The following is a 23,934-nucleotide window of genomic DNA, read 5'->3' as shown; positions in this document are numbered from 1 at the left end:
GACCTTCTTTGGAAAACAGGGTCTTTGCAGGCATAATCAATGAAGATGACAGCTTGGGAAGTGGATGTGGCTCGAGCAGTTGGGTGCCTGCCTACCATACGGGATGTCCTGGGTTCGGTTCCTAGTGCTTCCTAAAGAAGATGAGCAAGACAGCGAGCTGTCTTGACGGGCTGACGGGGCAAGCTGGCACAATGAGATAACACAACAAAACGATGCAATGAAATGATGCAATGAGGAGACAAATGAGGAAACACAATGAGAGACACAACCAGCAGGGAGCGGAGGTGGCTCCAGGGATTGGGCACCTCCCTCCCACAGGGGAGGTCCCAGGTTTGGTTCCTGGGGCTGCTCCCAAATTCCTGATCCTCAGAAACTAGGAGATATTAGTAATATGTGGGTAATTTTTTAAGCCACGATGTTTGGAGGGTAACTTGTTACGCAGCAAGAGCTAACTGATATGGGGAGGATGAAAGAAATAGAGGTGTTGAGGATGATTCCGAGGTTGAATGGACAGCTGATGCTGTGAAGCTCTTAGCACAGTGCCTGGCACCTAGTAGAGAGATGACACCCCCTGAATGGTTAGTACTGTGTTACAGTTCTTGCCAGCCAAGCTCCAGTGTCACCTAGACCTGTGAGCCTAAGATTCTGCATGTGTTTTCCATCATCTCCCTCTGCCCTGCACCCTCCTGTCTCCAAAACTACTGATTGAATTTCCCATCCTTGGGGTCCCTGATGTCAGCTTCATCATCAAAATTCAGGTAGGCAGTGTGAGTCCACAGGGGTTAAAACTGCCGGCTGTGGAGGCTGGCTGAACTGGTTTTGAGTCTTGCCTCTGCTGTGTGTTTGCTGTGTGACCTCAGACAGGTGGACACACCTCTCTGAGCTTTATTTCCCTGGGCATTGGATGCTGCTCACAGAGGGTTGCCATGTGGATTAGAGGAGATGATCCAGGTTCATCAAGCCCAGAACAAGTGCCCACGAAATATGAGCTCGGGTCATGATTTTTATTATTCAATCAACAAGCAGCTCTTAACTGCCTACTGTGTGTCAGGCACTGAGGTAGGTGCTGATCAAAGAATGAAATGAAGCCCCCGACCCCAGAAACTCATGGGCCAGCGCTGGGCTGTCCCTGGATGATGGTGGTCGCTGAGAACTGTAAAACGTGGCTGGTCTAATTGAGCTGTCATAGCTGATTTTGAAGACTTAGTCCAACAACCACGATAACAGTAAGAACAATAAAGAATAATGTAAACTACCTCGTGAATAGCACATTCATAATTTTTCTTTTTCTTTATTTTTTATTTTTAGGAAGTACCGGGGATTGAACCTGGAACCCTGTATGTGGGAAGCAGGTGCTTAAACCACTGAGCTACACCCACTCCCCTCATAATTTTTCAATATTAACTCTGTGCCAAAATGGTAATATTTTGGCTCTATGGGGTTAAATAAAAATAAGTTATACATATCCGTTTCGGCTGTTCCGTTTTACTTTTGCTACCGGGCCTCCCAGAAAATGTAACATGACGTAGATGGCTTGCACAATAGTTCTATTGGACGGCGCTGCTTTGGAGGCAGAAACAGACATTACTCGAGAAATTCCATGGAGAAAATGTACAAATGTATTTGTGACAAGCGGGAGAGAGACGTGGTGTCTTGTCATGGAAACTCGGGGATGGCTTTCCCGAGATAGCAAAGTCTGAGCTGAGACATGACTGATTTAGGATGCTAATCAGGGAGAGGAGATGAAATACTTTCCCCAGCGGAGGGAATGGCTTGTGCAAAGGCATGGTTGTGGAGAGCACGTGAAAAGAACACGGACCTGAAAGGAGACCAGTGTGGCTGAGGGCCAGTTGAGGCCAAAGAGGTGTCATCATAAATACATTTTGAAAAGCTCCTCACAGCCTCATCTCTCAATGCAGCCTCTCTTTCTTGCATCTCCCCTGTATCCGTTAGCTATTGCCACGTAACAAATTACTCCAGAACTTAGTGGCTTGAAACAACATCTGACTACTGGTGGAAGAATGGACTGAAGGGGGCAGGAATGGAAATAGAGACACCCGGGAAGTGGCTACTGCAAAGGTCCAGGCAAGCATGAATGCTAGCCTGATGTGGGTGGCAGGTGTAGAGAGAAGTGGATGTGTTTTAATAAATATTTAGAAAGTGAAACGCACAGGACGTGGCTGTGGTTGTGCAGGGAGAAGGAAAGGTCAGTGATGACCCCCCCACAGACAGGGCCTTCCCTGAGATGGGAAGCTGCAGGTTCTCCTGGGGGATGATGAGAGGACAAGTTCGGTTGTAGCTACATTGAGTCCATGTTCCCAAAATGCCCAATCTCCATAAATGTAGCTACTGGTATGATCAGTGTAGAAGAGGAGTTCCCACCTGGAAGTGATTCTGCTTCCCCTCCCCCAGGGACATCTGGCACATTCTGGAGACATTTTTGGTTGTCACACTGGAAAGTGCTACGACCTCTGTTCGTTGGAGGCCAGAGAGGCCGCTGATTTTCCAGCAGTGTCCTGGACAGCTCCCTTCCACAGAGACCTCCCCAACCCCAAATGTCAATAGTGCTGGGGGTGAAGCCCTGGGGTTGGAAAAGTCTCCAATTTCAGCGTGTGTGTGCGGTGTTCATCAATAAAAATTTATTTCTTGCTTCTGCAACAGTCCAGGGCAGATCAAGTTTTCTGGGCAGGTCTCCTCCAATCAGCGACTCAGAGATCCAGGGTCCTTCCACTTCCTGGTTCTGCCCTCCTCTAAGCCCTATCGCGCGAACGGAAATGGGAAAGACAAAACAAACCTCAGGCGGGAAGTTTATGGTTGGGCAGGAAGTGACGTATAGCTTCTTCTCACACCCCATTGGCCAAAACTCAGTCACATGGCCTCACCAAACTGCAAGGGGTGCTGGGGAATGTAGTCCCGTTATGTTCCCAGGAGGGAGAGGGAAATGGTTTGCTGAAACGTGAGCCCCTTGGTGGCACGGTAGTATTATTGTCCTCATAGCAGCTTCCTGAACATATTTCAGCGCCTGTATTTTCTGTCTCCTCTGTCCACAGGCCACTCGAGTGATTTTCGAACATATTTGACTCAAGTCCTCATCCTCTGTCCCCTCTCCAAAGAAGAGCTCTCCAAACATTTCCCCATAAGTGGGAGGCTCAAGTCCGATGTCCTTGGGCTTGTGTTTTCAGATTTCAATATAATGAGCAGGTAGGGGGATGTGGGTGTCCGTAGGCTTCAAACTTGAGGATCGTCCACGTTTCAAGCAGCTCTGCCTGGTGTGGCTGGAAGGCTTCCTGGAAGAGGAGGCATCGACTCCGAGGCTTTGAAGAAAAGCAGAAACCCAAATCCCATACCTGAGGAGAGGTGGCAGGAGAATGAGAAATGGGTGGCGTGAGGGAAGTCAAAGGAAGAGGATGTTTTAGGAAGGAGGAAATGGGCAGCTAGAGGCAGTGTTGCAGAAACTGAGATTTGGCAGGGGCTCAGAGAAGCGAGGGCTCTTCTAAGGCAGATGGTGAGTGTAGAAGTCATAGGATTGGAAAATCCCCATTCTGCGACACCAGAGTAACAGCCAGTTCAAGCAAGGAGCATTGCGGATGCAAAAGGCATTGGGGGAAAATTGCAGGAGAACAAGATGATGACACAATCCTCAAGTAACCTCCCCATAGATCGCCTTTCAATTTGACAGGGAAAAGGTGCCTTGGCAATGGGGAGATCTGGCTGACACACAGCAGTGATGGAGATTCTATTCCCAGTGTGGGAACAAACAAAACCCCTTGCCTCCTGCTGGGTGCAACGAGACGGATACAACGTTCCTTCTGGATCATGCCGCCCAGAATTCATCACCTGAACTGATTCCACCAAATCCAGATTGTGGACCCTTCCACAACACAGCTGACCTGAATCCTTGAAAAACGTCTGGAAATGCACCCCCAAAAAGGCAGGGAGACTGCTAAAGGTTAAAAAGGATCCTACAGAGACACTGAAAAAAAATACCTGCATTTCTTGTCCCTCGGTGTCTTTGATAAAGACATTTATCAAAGGTATCTTGGGGAGAGAAACTTGAACCTGCACTGTATGAGAAAGTATTGCATCAGTGTTCAATCCGTGAGAGTGATAAGGAGATTGTGGTTATTGGGCTATGCAGTCAAATGCTAAACGTGCACAGATGGAGCGTGATGATGCAGCAACTTCCTTTCCAGTAGTTTGGGGGCAAGAGAAAGGGGGAAAAAAAGCAAGTAGGGCAAATGTTGAAAATTAATGACTTTGTGACACGTGTGCAGGCTAGCACTCAACTTTTCTCTCTAGGATTTGAATTTTTCCAAATAAGCATTTAAGAAAGTAAAATAAGGATGAGGATGGTGACGTGGAGGTCACTGGGTGGGGTCGGCGGGACCGCAATTGTCAGAGAAGCCAGGCTGGGCATTTGACCACAGGTGGGAAGGAAACAAATACTAAAAATCATAATTCGTATCTGGCGAACACGTGCCTTCCTAAACGTATTGTATGGAATTGTTGTTTCATCTTCTCCGAGTCCTAGGCAAATGTCATTTCATTTCCAGTTTTACAGATGGGGAAACTGAGGCCCAGAGAAGAGATACTACCTGTCCCAAACTTGGATCTACCGCTTAGAGCTGCCCCCCCCAACCAGGCTCATGTCACCCCACTTCTGAGGTGCAATCACTAGCTGGTTTATGATCCTCTTCTGATGTTCTTCCCACTGCCCAAGACAAGTGGCGTTCTGAATACTGTTACACATTCATTCAATAAACACTTGGGGTCCGGGGCAAAGCCGGGGCCCCACAGAGGTTCCCCTCACCTAATCCACCCCCCCCCACCCCAATCGTGGAACAAAGATGGACACAGACCCGTACGGTGCACGTGGTCAGGGGTGGGTGCAGGAAGGGATTAGGGCAGTGTGTCAGGTGTAGCCGGAGGGCTTCCTGGAGGAGGCAGGCTCTGTGGCTTTGCCTGCAAGAGAAGCCAAGAGCACAGCCCTTCTGGGCGGGGTTCTGGACGCTCCTCAAGGAGGCCAGATGGGGGCAGAAGACTCAGGGGTGGATAAGAATATCCCGCCACCCCCCACATAAAGCCTTTTTGTGAGTTTCTGGGGAGTAGGAATCTCCAGCCCTGGGTCGGATCCTCTTGTCTACTGTAGACGTCCTAGCAGCGGCCCCCTCCGAGAAGCTGGGCCCCCCACCCTGAGCAGCTCTTGTAGAACCACCCTGAAAACATGGCTACAAGTGAGGTGGGGGGGATGCCACGCCTCTCCCTGCCCCCCAAAATGAATGAGAAAAAATATATATACCTGCATCTACATCTGTGTCCTCCTCACGCCCACCCGCCCCCCGAGGTGAAACTCAGCCAGCGTGGAGGTGGAGGGTCACTGGCTGCTGGAAGTTTCTGGAAGTTTCTGGAAAGCCTCGGGGCTGCCATTCCAGTACACAGGCCTTCTGACCTTCTGGTGCAAGGAAGCGCCCGCGGCGGGGGCGAGCGGCGGGCTGCCCTGGGTGCGGGTGAGATACAGCCTGAGGGGGGCCAGAGACATTTTTCAGGGCTATTAACCCAAGAGGATGTGCTCTGGGCCCTTTCCTTCTTGCAAGGTCAGGTCTTGTGAGCCAGGGTGAGCGGTTTGGATTTTAGTTCAGGGGCCCCGTGGGGCCCGACGGAGGATGTTGAAATCAGGAGGGCCTGGCCTGATCTAGGTTAAAAAAGAGTCTTCTCGAGAAGAGAAGTGGGCAGATTGAAAAACAAAACCCAGAAAACCCGGGTACGTTGGAATTTCAAATAACAAGGGCTTTTTTTTTTTTTGTATAAGTCTATCCCACAGAGGGCATGGGATAGACTTATACTAAAAACAAACAACAATGTTCATCTGAAACTCAGATTCAGCCGGGAGTCTGGGATTTTTAACTTGCCAAATGTGGGGAGCATATGCAGGGTGGATGTAGGGGGAGGGCAGGACGGAAGTGACGTCACTGTCCAGGTGAGCCCGGGGAGGGGGGCAGGCCAGGGCAGCGGCACAGGACCTCATGTGGATCACCCTGCAGAGGGCGGGGAGTGAAACAGGGACTCAGCCTGACGTGGCAAGGCGCCTAAAAAGACCCAGCTTTGGGACTCATCAACAACCTGCTGCCGCCCCAACAAATTATCCCAGATCGGGGCTTCTCCACTTGGCCCCAGAAGCCTGAATAATTGCCCTAGCCGGGTCTGTCCTGTGCAGCCCCGGGTGTTAGGCAGCCTCCCTGGGTGCCACCCACCCCTCCACCCAAGCGGCACGAGCAGGCCTTGCCAGTGTCCCCTGGCAGGTGGCTTTCCGTCCCCTTTCTCCGCTGAGAACCTCTAGGTATTGGAAGGGGCTGGCAAGGGGTGGAACAGAGTGGGCGAGGGAGAGAGAGCACAGAGGTGGGTTTGGAGAGCTAAAGCGGGGCCCGGTCTTGGGAGGTCCCGTCGGTCCTCTTTGTCCCCTCCCATCATGGGGATGATGCATCCGGGGACGGGGGGGGGGGAGATGGACGCCGAAACCGCCGCGGCCCGCCCACGGTTCCAGCCCAGCTCACCGCCCCAAGGGCCTGCCGGGTGACTCCGATAAGGCTTTTAATATTTGGTGAATTCCGGCGATCCTGGCCCCGGGTGGCACCCTCCTTCCGGCGGCAGGCCGGCGGCCGAGTCCGCGGGGGCGCTGGCGACGACGATGGGGACCCTGGCCTTGACGGTGGCCAGGGACCAGGGCAGGTGCACGGTGGCGACCAGCTCGTACTGCGCGCTCACGAGCTCGCTGTCCCGCCCGCGGCCGCTCACGGGCAGCACGGGCGGCAGGTGCAGGCTGGCGACGATCTTGGTGGTGCAGAAGGGCGCGGCGCGCGTGGCCGCCGCCTGCCGCAGCAGCTCGCTGCTGTCGGCGCGCGTGCGGCGCTCCTCGCCGGGCGTGAAGCCCTCGTAGCGCAGGCGCGCGTACAGGGCGAACGTGACGGCCCTGAGGCACTTGCCCGTCTGGTTGCCGATCTCCGTCGTGAAGCTGACCCTCTCGCCGGGCCCGAAGACGTTCCTCTCCAGGTGCAGCCGCAGGCGCACGGTGCCCTGGCTGCAGCAGTTGTAGGAAACGTCCTGCTCGGTCTCCACCTGCAGCGGGCTCTAGGAGGGGGGCGGAAGGGAGAACGGTGAGGGCTGCCCGGCCTTCCACCGTGATCGCCACTCGGGGGCTCGGGGGCTTTGGGGACGCACCCAGGAAGACTAAAAAGGCAATGGCAGGGAGGGGGGACGCGGCTCAACGGCTAGAGCGTCTGCTTGCCATATGGAGGGTCCAGGGTTCAAACCCAGGGCCTCCTGACCCGCGTGGAGCTGGCCCATGCGCAGTGCTGATGCAGGGGTGTCCCTATGTAGGGGAGCCCCACGTGCAAGGAGTGCGCCCCACAAGGAGAGCTGCCCCGCGTGAAAAAAGTGCAGCCCACCCACGAGTGGCACCACACGCACGGAGAGCTGATGCAGCAAGATGACACAACACAAAAGAGACGCAGTTTCCCAGTGCCGCCTGATAATACAAGCGGATGCAGAAGAACACACAGCCACAAGACACAGAGAGCAGACAACAGGGGAAGGGAGGAATGGGGAGAGAAATAAATAAAATAAATCTTTAAAAAAAAAAAAAGACAATGGCAGGGAAGGGATGACCTCATGGGAGGTCCTAGGTTCGGTTCCCAGCGCCTCGGAAAAACAAAAACAAACAACAAGTGAAAAAACTGAGAAAACCGACTCGGGAGCTGAACTTGGCTCAGCGGTTGAGCGCCGGCTTCCCGCACACATACGAGGTCCTGGGTTCAATCCCTGCCCCTGGTACCTCAAAAAAATTAAAGGACAATGGCGAGGAAATGCAATCGATAATCCTGGGTGGGATCTAGTGATGGAAGAGAAAAGGTCTCCAGAAGGACATCACGGGATCAACTGAAAACACCAGCCTGGGGACCAAAGCTTTCTGTTCACGCCAGATTGCTTGGCCCGGATGACTGGACTTGAGGTGGTTACAGCAGTGAATACCCTTGCTCTTAGAAATGTGCCTGGACGTTTTAAGGGTTCAAGTGGCATGACGGGTACATACATACACACAAAGCTCGAGAAAAGAGAGAGAGAGATGGGTAAATAGAGGAATAGAGATGGTGAGATGAAGCGATGGAGCTAGTCAGCTAGATATAGATGATGGACAGAGAGAGCTATGCAGATGGATGGATGGATGGATGGATGTGAAGATAGACAGACAGACAGATAGGTAGATAGATAGATAGATAGATAGATAGATAGATAGATAGATAGATAGATAGATAGATAGAAAGATAGAATGATATAGCAAATGTGGCAAAAAGTCACAAGTTGGTGAATCTGGAATCTGAGTAGGGGGTATACTGGAGTTCTCTGCACTGAATTTTTTTTTTTTTAAGAGTAGGCAAGGGAGTAAAGAGTTTATTAAGAAACAAGAAAATGAGAAAAGTACACAGCCCGAGGCACGGACCGTGGGCATCCTGCAAAATGAGACGGGTTGATTTTTAAAAATTATTTTTGCCATTACCTTATAAGTTGAAACCATTTAATAATAGAAAAGTTAAAGGAAGAAAAAAGGTACAGAGAGAGCCTGATGCCGAAGCCCGGAGTCGTCCGGCAGCTTCCTTTCTCGAGGCAGTGCGCATTCCGAGTCGGGGCTTTTTTTTTTTTTTTAAAGATTTATTTATTTATTTCTCTCCCTCCCCCCCCCCAGTTGTCTGCTCTCTGTGTGTACTCCTGTGACCCCTTCTATCCTTATCAGGGGCACAGGAATCTGTGTTTCTTTTTGTTGCATCATCTTGCTGTGTCAGCTCTCCATGTGTGTGGCGCCATTCCTGGGCAGGCTGCACTTTCTTTCGCGCTGGGCGGCTCTCCTTATGGGGCGCACTCCTTGCGCTTGGGGCTCCCCTACGTGGGGACACCCCTGCATGGCAGGGCACTGCTTGCGCGCATCAGCACTGCGCATGGGCCAGCTCCACACGGGTCAAGGAGGCCCGGGGTTTGAACTGGGGACCTCCCATGTGGTAGACGGATGCCCTATATATTGAACCAAGTCTGCTTCCCAGTCTGGGTTTTTCAATCGATAAAATAGCACTGAGAAATCACTTTGACCCCGGCTTAATCCCCACCTCCATTATTCACTTGCTTTGTGACCTTGGGCAAGTTGCTTAACTTCTCTGAGCATTGCTTTCTGTAAAACAGGGAATATCTCAGAGTGGAAGCCCAAGGCCTAGAGCTTGCCCAGATATTTCAGACTTCAGGGAGAGGGAGGGAGGATGGGCTCTGAATCATGGAAAGAAAACTCTAGAATGGACATTACGTATGTTCAGAGAATGCCTCAATGCAGTGTTATAGCAATAGTCAGCTGCTAGATGGCAAATAAAGTCACATCTATACTATCGTTAATGTGTGGCTTGGGTCATATTTTATATTTATTTGTGGATAATGTTTTAAGAAATTTGACTTGACATAGGGTGGGCAATGCTTGCTTTCCTCAAGGTTTTGGAATACCACTTTTGCTCCCTTTCAGTGTCTCCTTCCAGAGGCATCTGATACTTTTTACAAGTGTTGTAAAAGTATCTGTTTACAGGTTGTTGCATTCCCCATGGGCTCAACTATTTCAGGCCTACAAAAAAACAACAGGAGAACAGTATAACAAGGACCTCAGCTGGAGCCCTGCACGGGTTTGCAAGAATGGATTGTATACATCTCTTCTCCATTCCCGCCAGCTTCTCATGAATGAGGTTAAGTTGGCAGCTTGAAATGGGTGCAAGTATTTACACCATGGAAATTGGCAGGTGCTGCAAACCAGAGTTGTCACCCATGCCCTTACCCCCACCTTCCCAGCTGATTGTTAACTATTCACGGGTCCACAACTGCTGCGTCTCTACTGGATTGATCAAAATTTATCATTTCACTCTATTTGCTATTGACATCCAAGTCCAAGCTCCAGCTGGAGCTCGAACCAATCCCTTTTCCCTCTCGCCCTCCCTTTCCCGGAGATATTGATTATCCTGAATTTCGTGTTTAGTATGTCTATGCATGTTTAACTTGAGAGGATTATTATGAACTACAACGCAGGTAGAGAAAAACCCATAAAACAACGGTGTGAGTTAGTAAATTAGTAAAGGCCAACACTCTTGTAAATTCTACCCAATCATGAAAATCTCCCAGCTCCCCCCTCATGCACGCCACCCCAAAACCAGTCCCAAATTGAACAGTAATCACCGCCTAGCTCCCCGCATTTTTATTCTCCTACTACGTATATGCAGGTGTGTTAACAGGATACATTATTTCAGGGAGGGAAGAAATCAGCAACATGAAAGAGTCCCACTGTATCTCCCAGCCAGTTTAAGAAATAAAACCTACCAAAATGTCTGAAATTCCGTGGGTTCTGTGTGCCCAGGCAGCCATCATCTGAACTGGGGGTCTGTCATTCCCTTGTGAATCTTGGCATTATTCAGGAATACAACTATTTCCCTAGAAATGTATAGTATGCCCTAGAGGTATACAGTATCGTTTTGCATATTTCAATGCTTTAAAGAAATGGTATCAAGTTGCCCGTGATCTTCAGCAACTTGCTTTTCCTGCTCAACATTATGTGCTGGAAATTGATACATGTGGGTACATCTCTCCGAGATGGTGAATGAACGTGTGGCAAAATAATTCATTTATCTATCCATCCCCTCCCTGCTCAGTGGTGGACACTTACATTGTTTCCACACATTGATATCATAAAAGTGCTAATAAGGAGCAACCTGAAGACAACTTTCTTAGGCTTATATGCAAGAGTTGCTCTAGGACAGGGGAAAGCAAACTTTTACTTAAATCCTAAACATTTATTACGAATCCTAAAATATTCAGGGGCCAGATACGAAATGTTTTAGGATTTGTAGGCTGCAGTAAGTTTTTCTCCCTCCTCTTCCTCCTCCTTCCCTACGCCTCCTTCTTCTTTTATACTTATTTCCCCCTTCTTCTCTTCCTTCTATTTTTCCTCTTCCTCCTTTTTCTTCTTCTCTCTCCTTTTCTCTTCCTGCTGTTCCTTTCCTCTCCTTATTCCTTTCCTCTTCTTGCCTTCTTCTTCCGTCTTGTTTTCGCCTTCTTCTTCCTTTCTTCTTTTTTCCTCTCCTCCATCTGCCCTCCCTCCTCCTCCGCTTGTTCACTGCTCACAATAAAACCTAGATTTTCATTTTGGGTGACAAAGAACACATACATCTGTATTTACACCTCCATCCATGAAAGAAGAATAAGTTTTACGAAATAACACTTGTGCTTACTTTGCGCCCGCTGATATCTCCTCTTCTAGTCTATTCTATTCATTTAAAAGTGTTAGTTGCAATCCTCTGATTTCATTTTCCTTTTTCTTTTCTATTTTCCATCTATTTATTGATTTCTCTCTTTGGTAGCAACCCACTGTTATTTTTTAAAATTTTTATTGTTTTGCTTGTTCTATTTTCTCAAAAAAAAACAAGTCGAGTGCAATGCACCAAATTGCGCTTGCACTGATATTTCCTATATTAATCTATCTAGTCCATTCTATTCTTTCGTTTTTGTAAAACTACGCTTGCAAGTCACTGCATCGGTTTTGCAGCTCACAATGGGCCCTGACCCGCGGTTTGAAAACCACGGCCCCCTCCCCCTCTTCTTTCCTCTTTGAGACCTTGGGCTGACCTCTAACCCCTCCAGCCTCACCTCCACGCCCGCTGCCTCCCGCCCCTGCATCCCCTCTTTCCTGCCTTCCCACGCCGTCCCGCCTCTGGCAAGGCTAATTGCTGGCAATTTCTTTTAAATCCCTCCAGTCTTATTCGAAAATTCGTCGCATTCGTTAGGATCCCACAAAGAGCTGAAGCGCCCGCTGCCCTAACTCCCAACAAAGCCTTCAATTCGCCTCCTCGTGAAGAAGTCCCCAGTGGAGACCCAGGGGGACCCTGCGCCGGGCAGGTGGGGTGGCCAGACGGCCCTGGCCCCCGAGGATGTTGGGGCACCAACTCCACCTTGCTCAGTTCTTGACTCTGGGATTTTTTTGGACCCCCATATTCCTTTGGTTTACATAGGAGCCTTTGGGGGGATTCATTCATTCAAATGATTGTTATTATTATTTTTTAAAGATTTACTTTATTTATTTCTCTTTCCCCCACCCCGCTGTCTGCTCTCTATGTCCATTCACTGTGTGTCCTTCTGTGTCCGCCTGCACACCCGTCATGCACTGGGAGACTGTCACTTTTTTGGTGGCGTCATCTTGCTGTGTCAGCTCTCCGTGTGCATGGCGCCATCCTGGGCGGCTCTCCTTACAGGGCGCACTCCTTGCACATGGGGCACCCTACACAGGGGACACCCCTGCGTGGCACGGCACTCCTTGCGCGCATCAGCACCGGGCGTGGGCCAGGTCCACACGGGTCATGGAGGCCCGGGGTATCACACCCCGGCCCCTCCATATGGTAGGTGGATGCTCTACCAATTGAGTCACAACTGCTTCCCCATTCATTCAAAATAATTGCATCCATTCAAATCATTCCGATTGAGCACGTACTTGCTGCCAATTTCCCACGTATCATCTTTATGCACAGTCTCCCCCAGAAGATGGGAATTGGGGGAGACAACATAAAGATGACGCATTTGAAAATCAACCAAGTACGGCAATGAGGTTTTGTGACCAAAACAGGGGGGTCGTGAAAAGAGAATCTGGGGAGGGCTCCCTTAGAGCTGAAGACCTCTGGGAAAAACTAGTCCCCCAAACGGCCCTCAATCGTTTGAACAGGTGATCGGTCACATCTATCGAAATTCAAAAAGTACAGGGACTGGCAGGGACGTGGCGAAACCGCTAGCGGGCAGGTCAAACCGTGCGGCCGCTTTGGCCACCAGCCTGGCAGTTTCTCAAAATGTTCAACGTGGCCTGACCCAGCAATTCCCCGCTTAGGCGTAAACCCAGGAGACACATTAACAACTGTCCACACAAAAAGTGGAACTTGTCCATCGCAGCACGGTTCACAATTGCCAAAAGATGGGAGCACCCCAGTGGGTCCGCCAATGGATGACTGGTTTGTCAACAAAATGTCATATATCCAGACACTGGAATAGCATTCAGCAAAAAAAAAAAAGGAAGTACCGATACATGATCCAACATGTATCATGTAGGATGAGCCCAAAAAACATGCTGAGGGAAAGAAACCGCCAGTCACAAAGGACCACATATTGTGCGATTCCATTGATAGGAAACGTCCAGAGCAGGTAAATACCCAGAAAGGGAATCAGTGCCTGCCAGAGGCGGGAGGGCTGGGGGCTGGGGGTGACTGCTGATGCATACCAGCTTTCCTTTGGGGGGAGAATGTTCTAAAACTGATTGCGTGATGGTTGCACAATTCTTCTGAATATACTAAAAGCCATTGAATTGTCCAGTTTAAATGGGTGAATCGTATGGCACGTGAATTACAACCCAATCCAGCTGTTAAAAACAAAACAAAACACACAAACAGAATGAAGGAGAAGGTGGGAGCGCCTCCTGTTTCCCCAGCTCCCAGGGGGCTGCCTCTGTTGCCAGTTTCTGGTATCTCCTTGCTGAGATACTTGTTACATCTGCAAGGAAGTCCGCTGCTTTTCTTTTTTAAAGCTTTTTGTTTTTTCTTTACCACCAACGGTGGCATGGTTTTATACACACTGTTTTGAGCTTTGCTTTATTTCCTCAACACAGGATTTTGGCGATCCCAACCTGGAGAGCTGCCCCATGCTCCTCTTCTCCTTTTCACAGCCTGGAATATTCCTTTGCCTGGGTGTCTCGACTCATTAAACAATCCCCTCTGCAGTGGATGTTTAGGCTGTTTCCAATCTTTTTTTTTTTTTTGCCACTACACTTAAGACTTCCAGGGGTTATATGTCACACACATGAGAGAATATCTGCAGGAGAAATTTCTAAAAAGGAGAGGTGGCTGGGCCAAAGTGCTTGTTCTTTTGAGTTTTGACAGCTGTGGCTAACTTGCCCTCCGTGGGGTTGGAACAATCTATCCGTGCAGGGCAATGCAGGGGGGCGAAGATGTGGAAAGATCTGGAAGATGCGAAGGAAGGATGGGGAGGCCACAGTGTACCAGGCAGAGGACAGCTCATGCAAAGGCTCCGGGGCTGGACGGTGTCCAGGGCGTCAGGAGGAGGCCCATGTGGCTGGAGCGGAGGGAGTGAGGAGGAGAGCAGGAGGGGGCAGCAGAGAGAGGACGGGGCAGGTTGGGCAAGACCTGGAGGGCTGTGGGGTGGACGTGGGCTCTCCCTCCCCGGGGAGGTGGGAGCCATGGAGGGCTGCGGGCAGAGGAGGGAAGTGGCCTGACCTGGGTGCTCCCAGGCACGCTTTGGCCATTGTGGGGGAGGACAGAGGGGCGCGAGAATCTCCATCTCCATCATCACTCCCCTGGTCCCCCAACTCCTGACCTCGCCCCCCACCGTCTCCCCGCGGCAGCCAGAGTGAGTCAGGGGCCCACCGCCCTCTGCCCACAGCCCTCCACGGCTCCCACTTCATTCAGGGTGAAAACCCATGTCCTCCCTGCAGCCCACCAGGCCCCGCGCCCCCTGCCCTCCCCTCCATACTCAACCCGCCAGGCGTGGTCCTGCCCCAGGACCTTTGCACTTGCGGGGAACGCCTCTCCCTACCTCTGCCCATGGCTTTCCTCTCCTTTTTCAACGCGTTGCTAAAATGTCACTGTCTCAGAGGCTCCTCCCTTGACTGGACTGGCTAAAAGAGCGCTGTGCCCTTGAAACCACACACCGTTTCCCCAGCTCTCAAAATGTAGCCATGATACCTCCCTTTGCTGCTGTGAGAAACTAGCCCTGCGCCACTTACTGAGCACCTCCTCTGTTCGGACACTGAGCAGGATACTGGAGGTTGTGCAAGCTTCGGCTAAGAGCCCAAGGCCACGGGGCTAATCGAGTACCCCGGGGCGGGGATCTCAAGCCCCTTCAGCCGCGCTGCCCGAGTTCCACCCCCTGCCCGAGTTCCACCCCGTCGCCTGAGTTCTCCGCCCCTACCCTCGTCCTGCTCTGAGCTTAGCTCTGAGAAGAAGCTCAGAGAGGAGACAGCGTCCATGGCGACACAGAGAGCCCTGGACTCAGCAGGGCTGATCTCAGAGCTGGGCCACCCCTCCCACGCCACGATCCCCAGAAGTCGCCCCGGGTGGGAGCTGATTACACTGCTAAACAGAAAGTAGCAGCGGTGGCCAAGATTTACGGGGCAGGGGCCCTACCAGCTCTAGGATGACAGGAAGTCCAACCCCCACCCCGCCCCGTCTCCTGCAGCGACCCGGGAGACAGCTGCTATCGCTGTGCCTGTTTGACAGATGGGGAAACTGAGGCACTGAGCGGCAAGGTCCCTGGCAGCTGGTAGATGGGGGATCCGGGCGTCCGTAACTAGAGCGCCAGCCTTCTCGGCCACCCAGCTCTGCTGCCACGAGTCCCCTAGGAGGGGAGGTGACGTTGGCCAACGTCCTGCCCCCGCCGCCCTGACTTGTGCAGCTGCACCTGGTCTCCGGAAGGGTCCAGAAGGCCCAGGTGTACAGCTCCGACCCAGCCCTTCCTTCCCCTGGGGCTCAGCACCCCACCCCCATCCCCTGGCTCCTTGGTTGATGTCGTCCTGGGGTCCAGGCCCCTCTGTCACCCAGAAAGTGACGGTGGCATCTCCCCGCAAACTTGGACATGTGGGTTTGGGTCGTTCTTGGGGTGGGGGCCGTCCTGGGTGTTCAGCCGCCTCCCTGGGCTCTACGCCCCGAGATTCCAGAAGGAGCCCACGTGCCGTGACAACCAGGTGCCTCCCAGTTACTGCCCGCTGTCCCCCCGGGGCGTCGCCCCCTGGTTGAGCCACTGCCTCCTCCGTCCCCACCCTGGTTTCTTTCTGACTCACCTTTTGGGCACCGGCCGGGCCTGGGGCGAGGCCAGCACCCTTTCCTTCTCCCCCAACCCCTGCCCGCCCACGCCCCTCCTCATCCTGGGGGCCCTTCTGCGCCTCTCCCCGCCCCCGTGGGTACCTGGAACGCGTTCTCTTGGTGGAAGTCGGAAGTGCCTTGAATGAGGAGGTACAGTCTCTGCTTGGCTAAAATTTGCTCCTGACCCATGCAGGAAGCTTGGAGAAAGTAGAAGATGTGACCAATTTTGCTGGCGAACGTGGAAGGAAGCCTGGGAGGTAAGTTGAAATGGAAGTCAAAGGTGTGGCTGCCTGCACTTAACCAATTATCTGAAAGCAAAACACACCGATGCCATCAGAAAGTTCTAGAATCTTCTTTCTTTCTTTCTTTCTTTCTTTCTTTCTTTCTTTCTTTCTTTCTTTCTTTCTTTCTTTCTTTCTTTCTTTCTTTCTTTCTTTCTTTCTTTCTCTTTCTTTCCTTTCTTTCTCTTTTCTTTCTCTTTCTTTTATTTATTTTTTTGGTAGGGATTTGGGTTACTGATTTGGCCTTTCCTTTCCCAGGGAGGCTGAGCCTTTCCTTTTGGAGAAATAGTACATAAATATCGGGCGCCTTGGCTGGGCTCGACAGGGAGGTGTTGGCTGAGCGCTGTGGCTCCTGTGGTCACCCCAAACCATTGCATGGATGTGCAATACCCCCGTTCTGGGCCAGAGAAAGTCAAAGCTGGGCCCCGGGGATTTCAGTCATGCATTCATTCAACAAACATGTAATGAACACCTCCTGGGTGCACTAAGACAGACAAAACCCCCTGCCCTCGTGAAGCTGGGCCTTTGATGTTGGTATACAGTAGGTGCTTATTCTTTGCCGAGTGAGTCAAGTACCCTCCAATACCACCCCCCCATTTCTGTGAAACCCCACCCTAACCTAGTTTCTCTCTTGCGTTTCTCTGAAACCCTCTCGTTGGATCATGAGCAAGTTTTTGTCCGTCTCCGACCACCCAGATGACAATCAGACACTGGGGACTGGGTCTCTTTGTCCCCCCAGCACCTAGTATGGTGTTTGGGCAGTACGTACCCAGTAAGTGTTGGGTAAATAAAAGAATGAAGGCTTCTCTGGCTGATAGACGCTTTCCAGGAGGAATTGAGTCACCAGGAAATGTCTAAGGGTGGTGGCTATGCTGGGGGTGGCGTAGGAGGAGGCGCTTTGGTAGGAATTGAAACAGCTAAAGTACTTACTGTGTGCCTGATTCTATTCTAAGCCCTTTGCCTGCTATTAAATCATTAATGCTGCAAAACAAATCCTAGGACTTAGGATTTTTTTTTTTCTTCACTGTTCCCATTTTGCAGACCGGTTAACTGGGGCACAGGGAAGTGACATCATCACCCAACGTTAGGGTCTGGCATGCTGCTACTGTCCCCCCAGATATCTGTGTGGCTGGTGTCTCTCCTGTCACTCAGATATGTGCTTGGACCACCTCCTCGGACCACCTATCTACAATAAAAGTGTCACCCAAATGCTGGCCAAACCTGCTTGAGTGCCAAGTACCTGGATTTGTCCCCATAAACACAGTTTGGGAAGGACAGAGCTCCCAAGTCGCTCAGGCAGCTGGTTGTCTGTCCAGACCTCAGTCCTGACGGCGGTAGAATTGGGAAAGTTCTCCACCACCCTTCTGCCACCAGGGTCTCTCCCCGCTGACCGCGGGACCCCTTATTTTGTTTCCTGGGGTGGAAGATTTAAATAACAAGACAGGTTCCTTATGGGCCTCCCAAAAGCAGCTGTGGGAATAAGCGTAGCATTTTCCAAGGGGACTACTGCAAACCCGCATTTCGAATAACTGGATTCTTTCCGCTTCTCACGAAAGCCTGTCTTGTTATTTTCGTGTTTTGCGTATCTGGCGGTCATTGTCCCGCATGTCTCCCCTCCTAGGGAGGGGCCGGGCCTCTGCCCATTTCTGATATCCCCAGGGGGTTGTTGATTGACTCACAGAGGTGTGGCCCTTCCAGGCCCATGTTCCTATTGTGGCTCGGGCCAGCTGTCCTTACCCTCCACTGGAAACGTCTCGGTCTTGTGCACGTAGTCTGCCTTATTGTTGCAAATAACGTGTCTGCTATAATCGCGGGACGCCCCGGCTTCTTCGTTCCACTCGACGTAGCCCCTTCCCACGAGCTCCACCTTCACTACGGGGTGCACCAGGGTGCTGTTGAGGGTCAGAATCACGTGCCCTTTGATGCTGGAGCCGGCCAGGTAGACCGCATCCTTGGGCAGCATTATTTCGATTGACTTCACCGCAGACATGGGGGGTTGGGGCGGTCGAGAAACATTCTCCCCCCTCCCCCGGTGCCACCGCGATTCCCGGTACCTTGGCCGCAGCGAGGTCACCCATCTGTGACGTCACTCAAGTCAGGGTTCCGGAAAGGGGGACCCTGGTGGCCAGGAGCGGAGACAGGGCTTCTGCCTGGGATGGGGGGCTGCTTAGGGATCTGAGAGTCTTCAGAGCTTCATGGAATGATAGCCTGACCCCTTTTTCCTAGGAAATAACAAAAAACCAAGACCCCCAACATTCCTTCCTCATGGGGAAGGCCTGTCACCCCGCCAGGGGTTTGGGGGGGCCTCATGGAGAATTCTCCCAATGGCCCTGTCGCGGTGGGTAACATCCGCTCCGTTTACAGGTAAGGGAAGAGAGGCGCAGGGCATGAGCCCAAAGGTATTTATTTCCTGCCCTGTGGGAGGGTGCCCACACGTGGCATGCGGACCTCTTGGAGGTCACATGTTGACTTTGAGGCCGTATGGCGGCAAGGATTTTTGTTGTAATGGCTCTGTCTACACCAGCCCACGGTAGGAAAAGCTATAGATATGGCCAGATTAAGAAACCTGATTTGGACTGAACACACTCAGGGCATCGTGACTTCAACCTGACCCACGGGCACGGAGCACCATCTTCCGAGCTGCTGCTGTTTCTCTTTTGCCTGCATCTCCACCCCTGGATGGGAAGATTCTGCAGAGCAGGGCCTTGTCTCTGTGTCTCGGTGTCCACCAGCTCCTGCCACCAGGGCCCAGCTCACATAAGGGGCTCAATAAAAGTTTGTTGAATGACTAAATGACCTCCAGGAGGGTATCATTTTGCAAAAGGGAAACGGAGGCCCTTTGCACCCTGGTGGATATTCCCGGTGCTTGATTTGTACGTGGGTCAGTGCCTTGTGGGAGGGACACGAGACTCAAAGAGGCGCTAGGACGCTCTCAGGTGCTCACTGCCTTTGCTGTATCTTGCTGTGTGTCCTGTGATGTCTTGGTAGACACCAACATCTCTCTCTAATGGGTTTGTGCTTCCTTCTGAGGTGCCTGGCAAAATCTTTTATACATATTCATTCTTTTTTAAAAAACATATTTTAAAACTTATTTTTAAAAGATAGTTAGACTCATTCACTCTTAACTCAAGCAACCCCTCTGAAGCTCACGTCTTCAACTTTCTCAAGATGACTTGAGAAGCAGGGCCTTCCATGGCCACACCTGAAGTTTTTTCCCGTGCGGACATCTAGATACCTCTCTCTGCATTTAACCTCAGATATCCAAGGAGCCTGGTCTGGGCTTGCCTACCCCAAGTGTACAGGAAAAATGGTCTTCCCTCTTTCAACCAAGTTGAGGTTTTGCAACAGTAGGCACACAACAGACGACATGCTATACTAGGTGCCCAATAGCCGCTGTTTTCGATTTGGACGATATAACCTTCCCGACAAACTCAGGTAGGGCTGCTTGATACCTGCTCACCTCTGGGACATGGTTTATAGCTGATGGGTCCAGAAATGTATTCAAGGACCCTGACCAAATCCTGAGGTTGGGGAAAGTTAACGGCTATGTCCGGAAGGCACAGTAATGGGGTGTATTAGTTTTCTATGGCCGCTATAACAACTTATCACAAACTCAGTGGCTTGAAACAGCACACATTTATTATCTTGCGGTTCTGAAGTCCAGAAGTCTGAAACCGGTCTTACGGGGCTAAAATCAAGGTGTCGGGGGCAGGGCGGGGCTCCTCAAGGGGGACCCCCTGGGGGAGAATCGATTTCCTTCATTTTCCAGTTTCTGGAGGCTACCCGCATTCCTTGTGAATTTGTCACTGCAACTCCTGCTTCCATCACTGGCTCTCCTTCTTGACTCTCCTGCCTTCCCCTTAGAGCGACCCAGTTACGCTGGCCCCCTTGGATGATTCAGGATAAGCTCCCCATCTCGAGAAGCTTAATCCCACCCGCAAGGTCCCTTTTGCCCCGTCGGGTACGACCTTCGTAGGTGCTGGGGATCAGGACGTGGGTATCTCTGGGTGAGGGGGAGCGGTGCCAACATGGAAGCTTCCTCGGCACAGCGTCTGAGGGAGCTTGTACAGACATGTCACGACTCCTCGTTTTCCTGCCCACAGCCCTCCCGTGCTGCCCGCTGCTCTCAGGGGAAAGACCGAAGTCCTTCCGGCGGGCAAGGACTTCCGGGACCCCCCTTGGACCTCATCCCCTCCTGCCTCCCCTTTTGCTCAGCCTGCCCCAGCCTCCGCCGGGCTTCCCAGCCACCACCCGGCGCCTCTCAGCCTCCTCTGGCCTCTGAACGGGCTCCTTCCCCTCGTCGCCATCTGTCCTGAGCGTCTCGGCTCTCAGCTCAGATGTCACCGGCTCCGAGGGGCTCACCCCACCCATCTTAAACAGAATATCTTGCCCCCCACCCCCACGTCCCACACGTGGACGCCTGGTCACTCTGTCCGTTTCCCTGTCCCTGTCACTCCAAGTGTTATCCAGGTGCTTTATTTTCTGCTCCTCTGTCTCTTTCGGTGAAAACTGACTGTCTGGTCCTCCAGCCTGGAGCACCCTGTCCCGCACAGTGTCGCATGCCCAGCGTGGGTCACTGTGTGCCCACCCGGGCTGGCCAGGGCGGAGGAGCCCGGGCGAGGGGGCAGGGCCGCCCCGCCGCCCGAGCAGAAGGCGGGAAAACGAGGCGGGAAAATGCAGCAAACAAGCCCGGCGGGTGGGTGGGGTGGGGAGTGATGGCCAGCCCTGATACAGCTTCGTGGGGCCAGGGGCCCCTCAGGCCGGCCATCGGGGTGCAGGCGGTCTCGTGGGGGGGCCCCCAGCCTTCTCCAGGCGTCTTTAGGCTTTGATTCCGGCCTTCCCGGCACTCCTGGTCACTGCGTGCCCGGGGAAGGGGGCTGGAGGGGCCACCTTAAGAGGTCAGGGGCTCTCTCCCCTGGGGGGGGTCCTGTCCCGGGGGGATCCCTGGGGCCCCTGGGGCGCAGGCCTGGGGCGGGGGTCCAAGTCCCGCCACCAGGCCCCGTTGCACGCCGGGGCGCGCCCAGCAGAGCGCGCAGGCCTGGGCGGGGCCGCGGCCCGCTGGGCGGAGAGGGGGGTGGACAGAGGCGGGGGCGCCCCCCACCCCCTTTCTTGCTTCCCGCCACTGCGGCGGCCAATCACCAGGCAGGCGCCCGCCCCCGGCGCGGCCTCCCGTGGCCCCGCAACTCCCCAGCGCCGCGTTTTCGCGGGAAAAAAATCAGAGCGGCTGGCAGCGCGGCGGGCAGCGGTGGCCGTCCGGGCGCTCCGGGTCGCACGCACGTCCAGCGCGGGCTCCGGGCCACGCACGCGGCTCCAGCGCCCCCCGAGCCGGGCCGGGCGCGCAGGCGGGCGAGCGGATCGGGGCCGGCGGGCCAGGTGAGCGGCGGCGCGGGGCGGGGTGCCCGCGCGGGCCGTGCGCCCCGGGCGCGGGGACTTGGCACGACTCGCCCGGCGGCGCGGGACGCGCGGGCAGCCCCGAGCACCCGGCGTCCCGCCCGCGGCCCCGCAGCCTCCCGGCCGCCGGCCCCCGGGGCTCGCCTCCCCGGGCGTCCCGGCCCCGGGCAGGGGCGCGCGGGCCGTCGCGCAGCCCGGAGGGGGGCGCGCGGGCCGGGTGGGGGAGGGCCGGGCCCGCCGCGGGGGAGGGTGTCAGGCTCCGCGCCTGCGCGCGGGGCTCCCCGCGATTCAATTGTCGCGCCCGAGCCGGATTTCGCGCGCCCTTCGTTCCCCGGGCGCGCCCGGGCCAATGGGGAGCGGGCGGGGCGGGGCGGCCCGGCGCGCCGGAGCCAATGGGCGAGGCGGCTCAAGTGAAAGGGGGCGGGACTCGGCGAGCGGGGCCCCTCGGCCGGTCCCGGCTGCGGGGCGGTGGGCGTGGGCTCCTGGCGCGGCCCGCGCGGGCTGGAGGGGCGGGGGTCGGGGGTCGGGGGCCGGGGTCGGGGCGCGGGGAGCGCGAGCCGGCGCGCGGGAGCCCGGTGGCCCGTGGCGGGCTGAGGTGAGTGGCGGCGCGCTCGGGCGGCCGGGACGGGGCGCCCGGTTGCCATGGCCACCGCGGGACCGGCCGCGGCGCGCACGCGCGGCGGGCCGCGGGTGCGGGCCGTCCGGATGGGGGGGGTGGGTCCGGGGGCTCGGGTGGGGGATCCCCCCACTCCGCGTTCCCACTTGCTAGAGTTCCCCGGGGACTTCTGAAGTTCCGGCCCGCGCCGGACTTTTGGAATTCCTTTCGCCGCAAATAGTAGTCCAAGGAATGAATGAACGCGCGAACTTGGCCACTCACTGTGCCTCCGGGCGCCTTTGGCCGGGTCCCACTCTGGACGTCGGTGTTTTTCTCTGGGAAATTGGCGGATGGGTTGGACAGGGAGGGTTCCGAGATCCCCTTTGCCCTTCCCCGATTTCCCATTCCAGAATCCTCAGCCCCCTGCCAGTCCACGCGTGCCTTCACGAATTGCTCAGTTTCTGCTGCCAGGTCCCGGGCCAAGTCTAGCAGGCTGTGGGAACGAGTAGGGGGCTTGGGAGGGCGTTTCCTGGCATTCAAAAGCTACCACGGCCCCCGGGGGGATGGCCTGAACTGACCACTCGGTCCTCTTCTCTCCCTCCCAGCGGCGCCACACCATGTGGATTCAGGTCCGCACCATGGACGGCAAGGAGGCCCACTCCGTGGACTCGCTGTCCAGGTTGACCAAGGTGGAGGAGCTGAGGCAGAAGATCCAGGAGCTGTTCGGCGTGGAGCCGGGCTTGCAGAGGCTCTTCTACAGGGGCAAGCAGGTAAAGCCGCCAGGCCACCCGCCCGCCACCTTTGTTCTCCCCTGGGCCAGGCCCGGCGCCTCAGCCGCCACCCCCCAGCCGCCGCCGTCTCCCCCCCTCGTCCGGTCCGCCTTCTCGTAGCTCCCGGAAGAAGAAGTCCACAGGAACCTCAGCAAGCCCGGGAGAGGAACAAAGGCTGGGGCTGCGCCGTGCCATGCTGGCCACGGCGCCTGGCACCAGAACCTGCGGGCCTCGGGCTTTTGAAACGCCTTCTTTTCTACCCAGCTCCCCGGGACGTCACTTCTAGAGAGAAGAGTTGGAGGTGGCTGGGTAGAGAGAAACGAGGGTGGATTTGGAGGCAGGGCCTAGAACGATCGGTGGGATGGGTGAGGGGGGCCGGGGGTTGCCTTTAAAACACCCACCGGCCTAGAGGATGCCAGCCTGCAGAAGCACCGCTTCCTGGGAATTGGGATGAGCTGATTTGGAACCCAGGGATGGCGCTTTGCGGGCAGCAGTTTCTGCCACCCTGGGCACGGCTCTCCCAGCAGGCTGCCACGGACAGGGGCTCGTCACTGGCTCCCCCCATTCCCGTGTCTGCTGAGCCTGGATGTCCCCTGTCGTTGCTCTCTCCCTTGGCCCCTTGCAGCGTAGATAACGGCCGTCCTCGGCTTTAGTAGCTGCTCCCCACTTGGGGTGCTTTGCCCAGTGGCACCCCGGGGCGCTTCCCCTCGTGGCTTGTGGTTCCAGACAAGTGGGGTTGCCCGGGTGGGGTCAGGTGGGACGATCGAAAGTGCCAGTTCCCCTTGTCGGGGTCCTCTTGCCAGCAGATGGACTACAGGGGCAGGGGCGACCATCCCGCAGCTTGAAAACTGTCCTGTGGCCCGCGGACTCCCCACTTTTGTTGTTGTGGCAGTTGGAACCGGGCACTGCTGCCACCTGGCGTCATGACTGCTCAACAGGCGCGCGGGCCGGCCAGGCTTTTTGGGGGCTGGGAGGAT

At 54.4% G+C, this 23,934-nt stretch overlaps 2 protein-coding genes across 4 annotated transcripts in view; one reads left to right on the top strand and one right to left on the bottom strand.

Annotated features, from left to right (window-relative positions):
• Positions 1 to 1,601: 1,601 nt before the first annotated feature.
• On the bottom strand, positions 1,602 to 18,230 carry ARRDC5 (arrestin domain containing 5). Its single transcript, XM_004464244.5, has 3 exons — positions 17,939 to 18,230; positions 16,023 to 16,228; positions 1,602 to 7,125 (listed from the first exon to the last, which is right to left on the bottom strand). Exons 1-3 carry the CDS (start codon positions 18,189 to 18,191, stop codon positions 6,589 to 6,591), a joined length of 996 nt encoding a protein of 331 aa, XP_004464301.2. The 5' UTR covers positions 18,192 to 18,230; the 3' UTR covers positions 1,602 to 6,588.
• A 3,256-nt stretch (positions 18,231 to 21,486) lies between these two features.
• The window catches only part of UHRF1 (ubiquitin like with PHD and ring finger domains 1), a 40,762-nt gene continuing 38,314 nt past the window's right edge, over positions 21,487 to 23,934 (top strand). The window contains exons 1-2 of one of the 3 annotated variants that reach the window (XM_058282035.2): positions 21,487 to 21,574; positions 22,793 to 22,957. In XM_058282035.2, the coding sequence (XP_058138018.1) occupies positions 22,805 to 22,957 (153 nt within the window). In that variant the 5' untranslated portion in view covers positions 21,487 to 21,574; positions 22,793 to 22,804. Of the gene's footprint in view, positions 21,575 to 22,119; positions 22,188 to 22,792; positions 22,958 to 23,096; positions 23,259 to 23,934 lie in introns of those variants that run through there. The other 2 variants (XM_058282036.2, XM_058282037.2) reach the window with 2 other exon arrangements.

Source organism: Dasypus novemcinctus, chromosome 19, assembly GCF_030445035.2.
Source record: "Dasypus novemcinctus isolate mDasNov1 chromosome 19, mDasNov1.1.hap2, whole genome shotgun sequence".
Classification (NCBI taxonomy): Eukaryota; Metazoa; Chordata; class Mammalia; order Cingulata; family Dasypodidae; genus Dasypus; species Dasypus novemcinctus.
The sequence above is the reverse complement of the archived record's forward strand: the minus strand, read 5'-3'. Positions and strand labels throughout refer to the sequence as shown.

Excerpts from the sequence above, each read along its gene's own strand:
- ARRDC5 (XM_004464244.5), bottom strand. The coding sequence starts at position 18,191 with ATGTCTGCGGTGAAGTCAATCGAAATAATGCTGCCCAAGGATGCGGTC. Across the intron at positions 16,229-17,938 it reads CGAGACGTTTCCAGTGGAGG|ATAATTGGTTAAGTGCAGGC; the intron begins GTAAGGACAGCT and ends TTTTGCTTTCAG. Across the intron at positions 7,126-16,022 it reads ACCAAGAGAACGCGTTCCAG|AGCCCGCTGCAGGTGGAGAC; the intron begins GTACCCACGGGG and ends CCCCCCTCCTAG.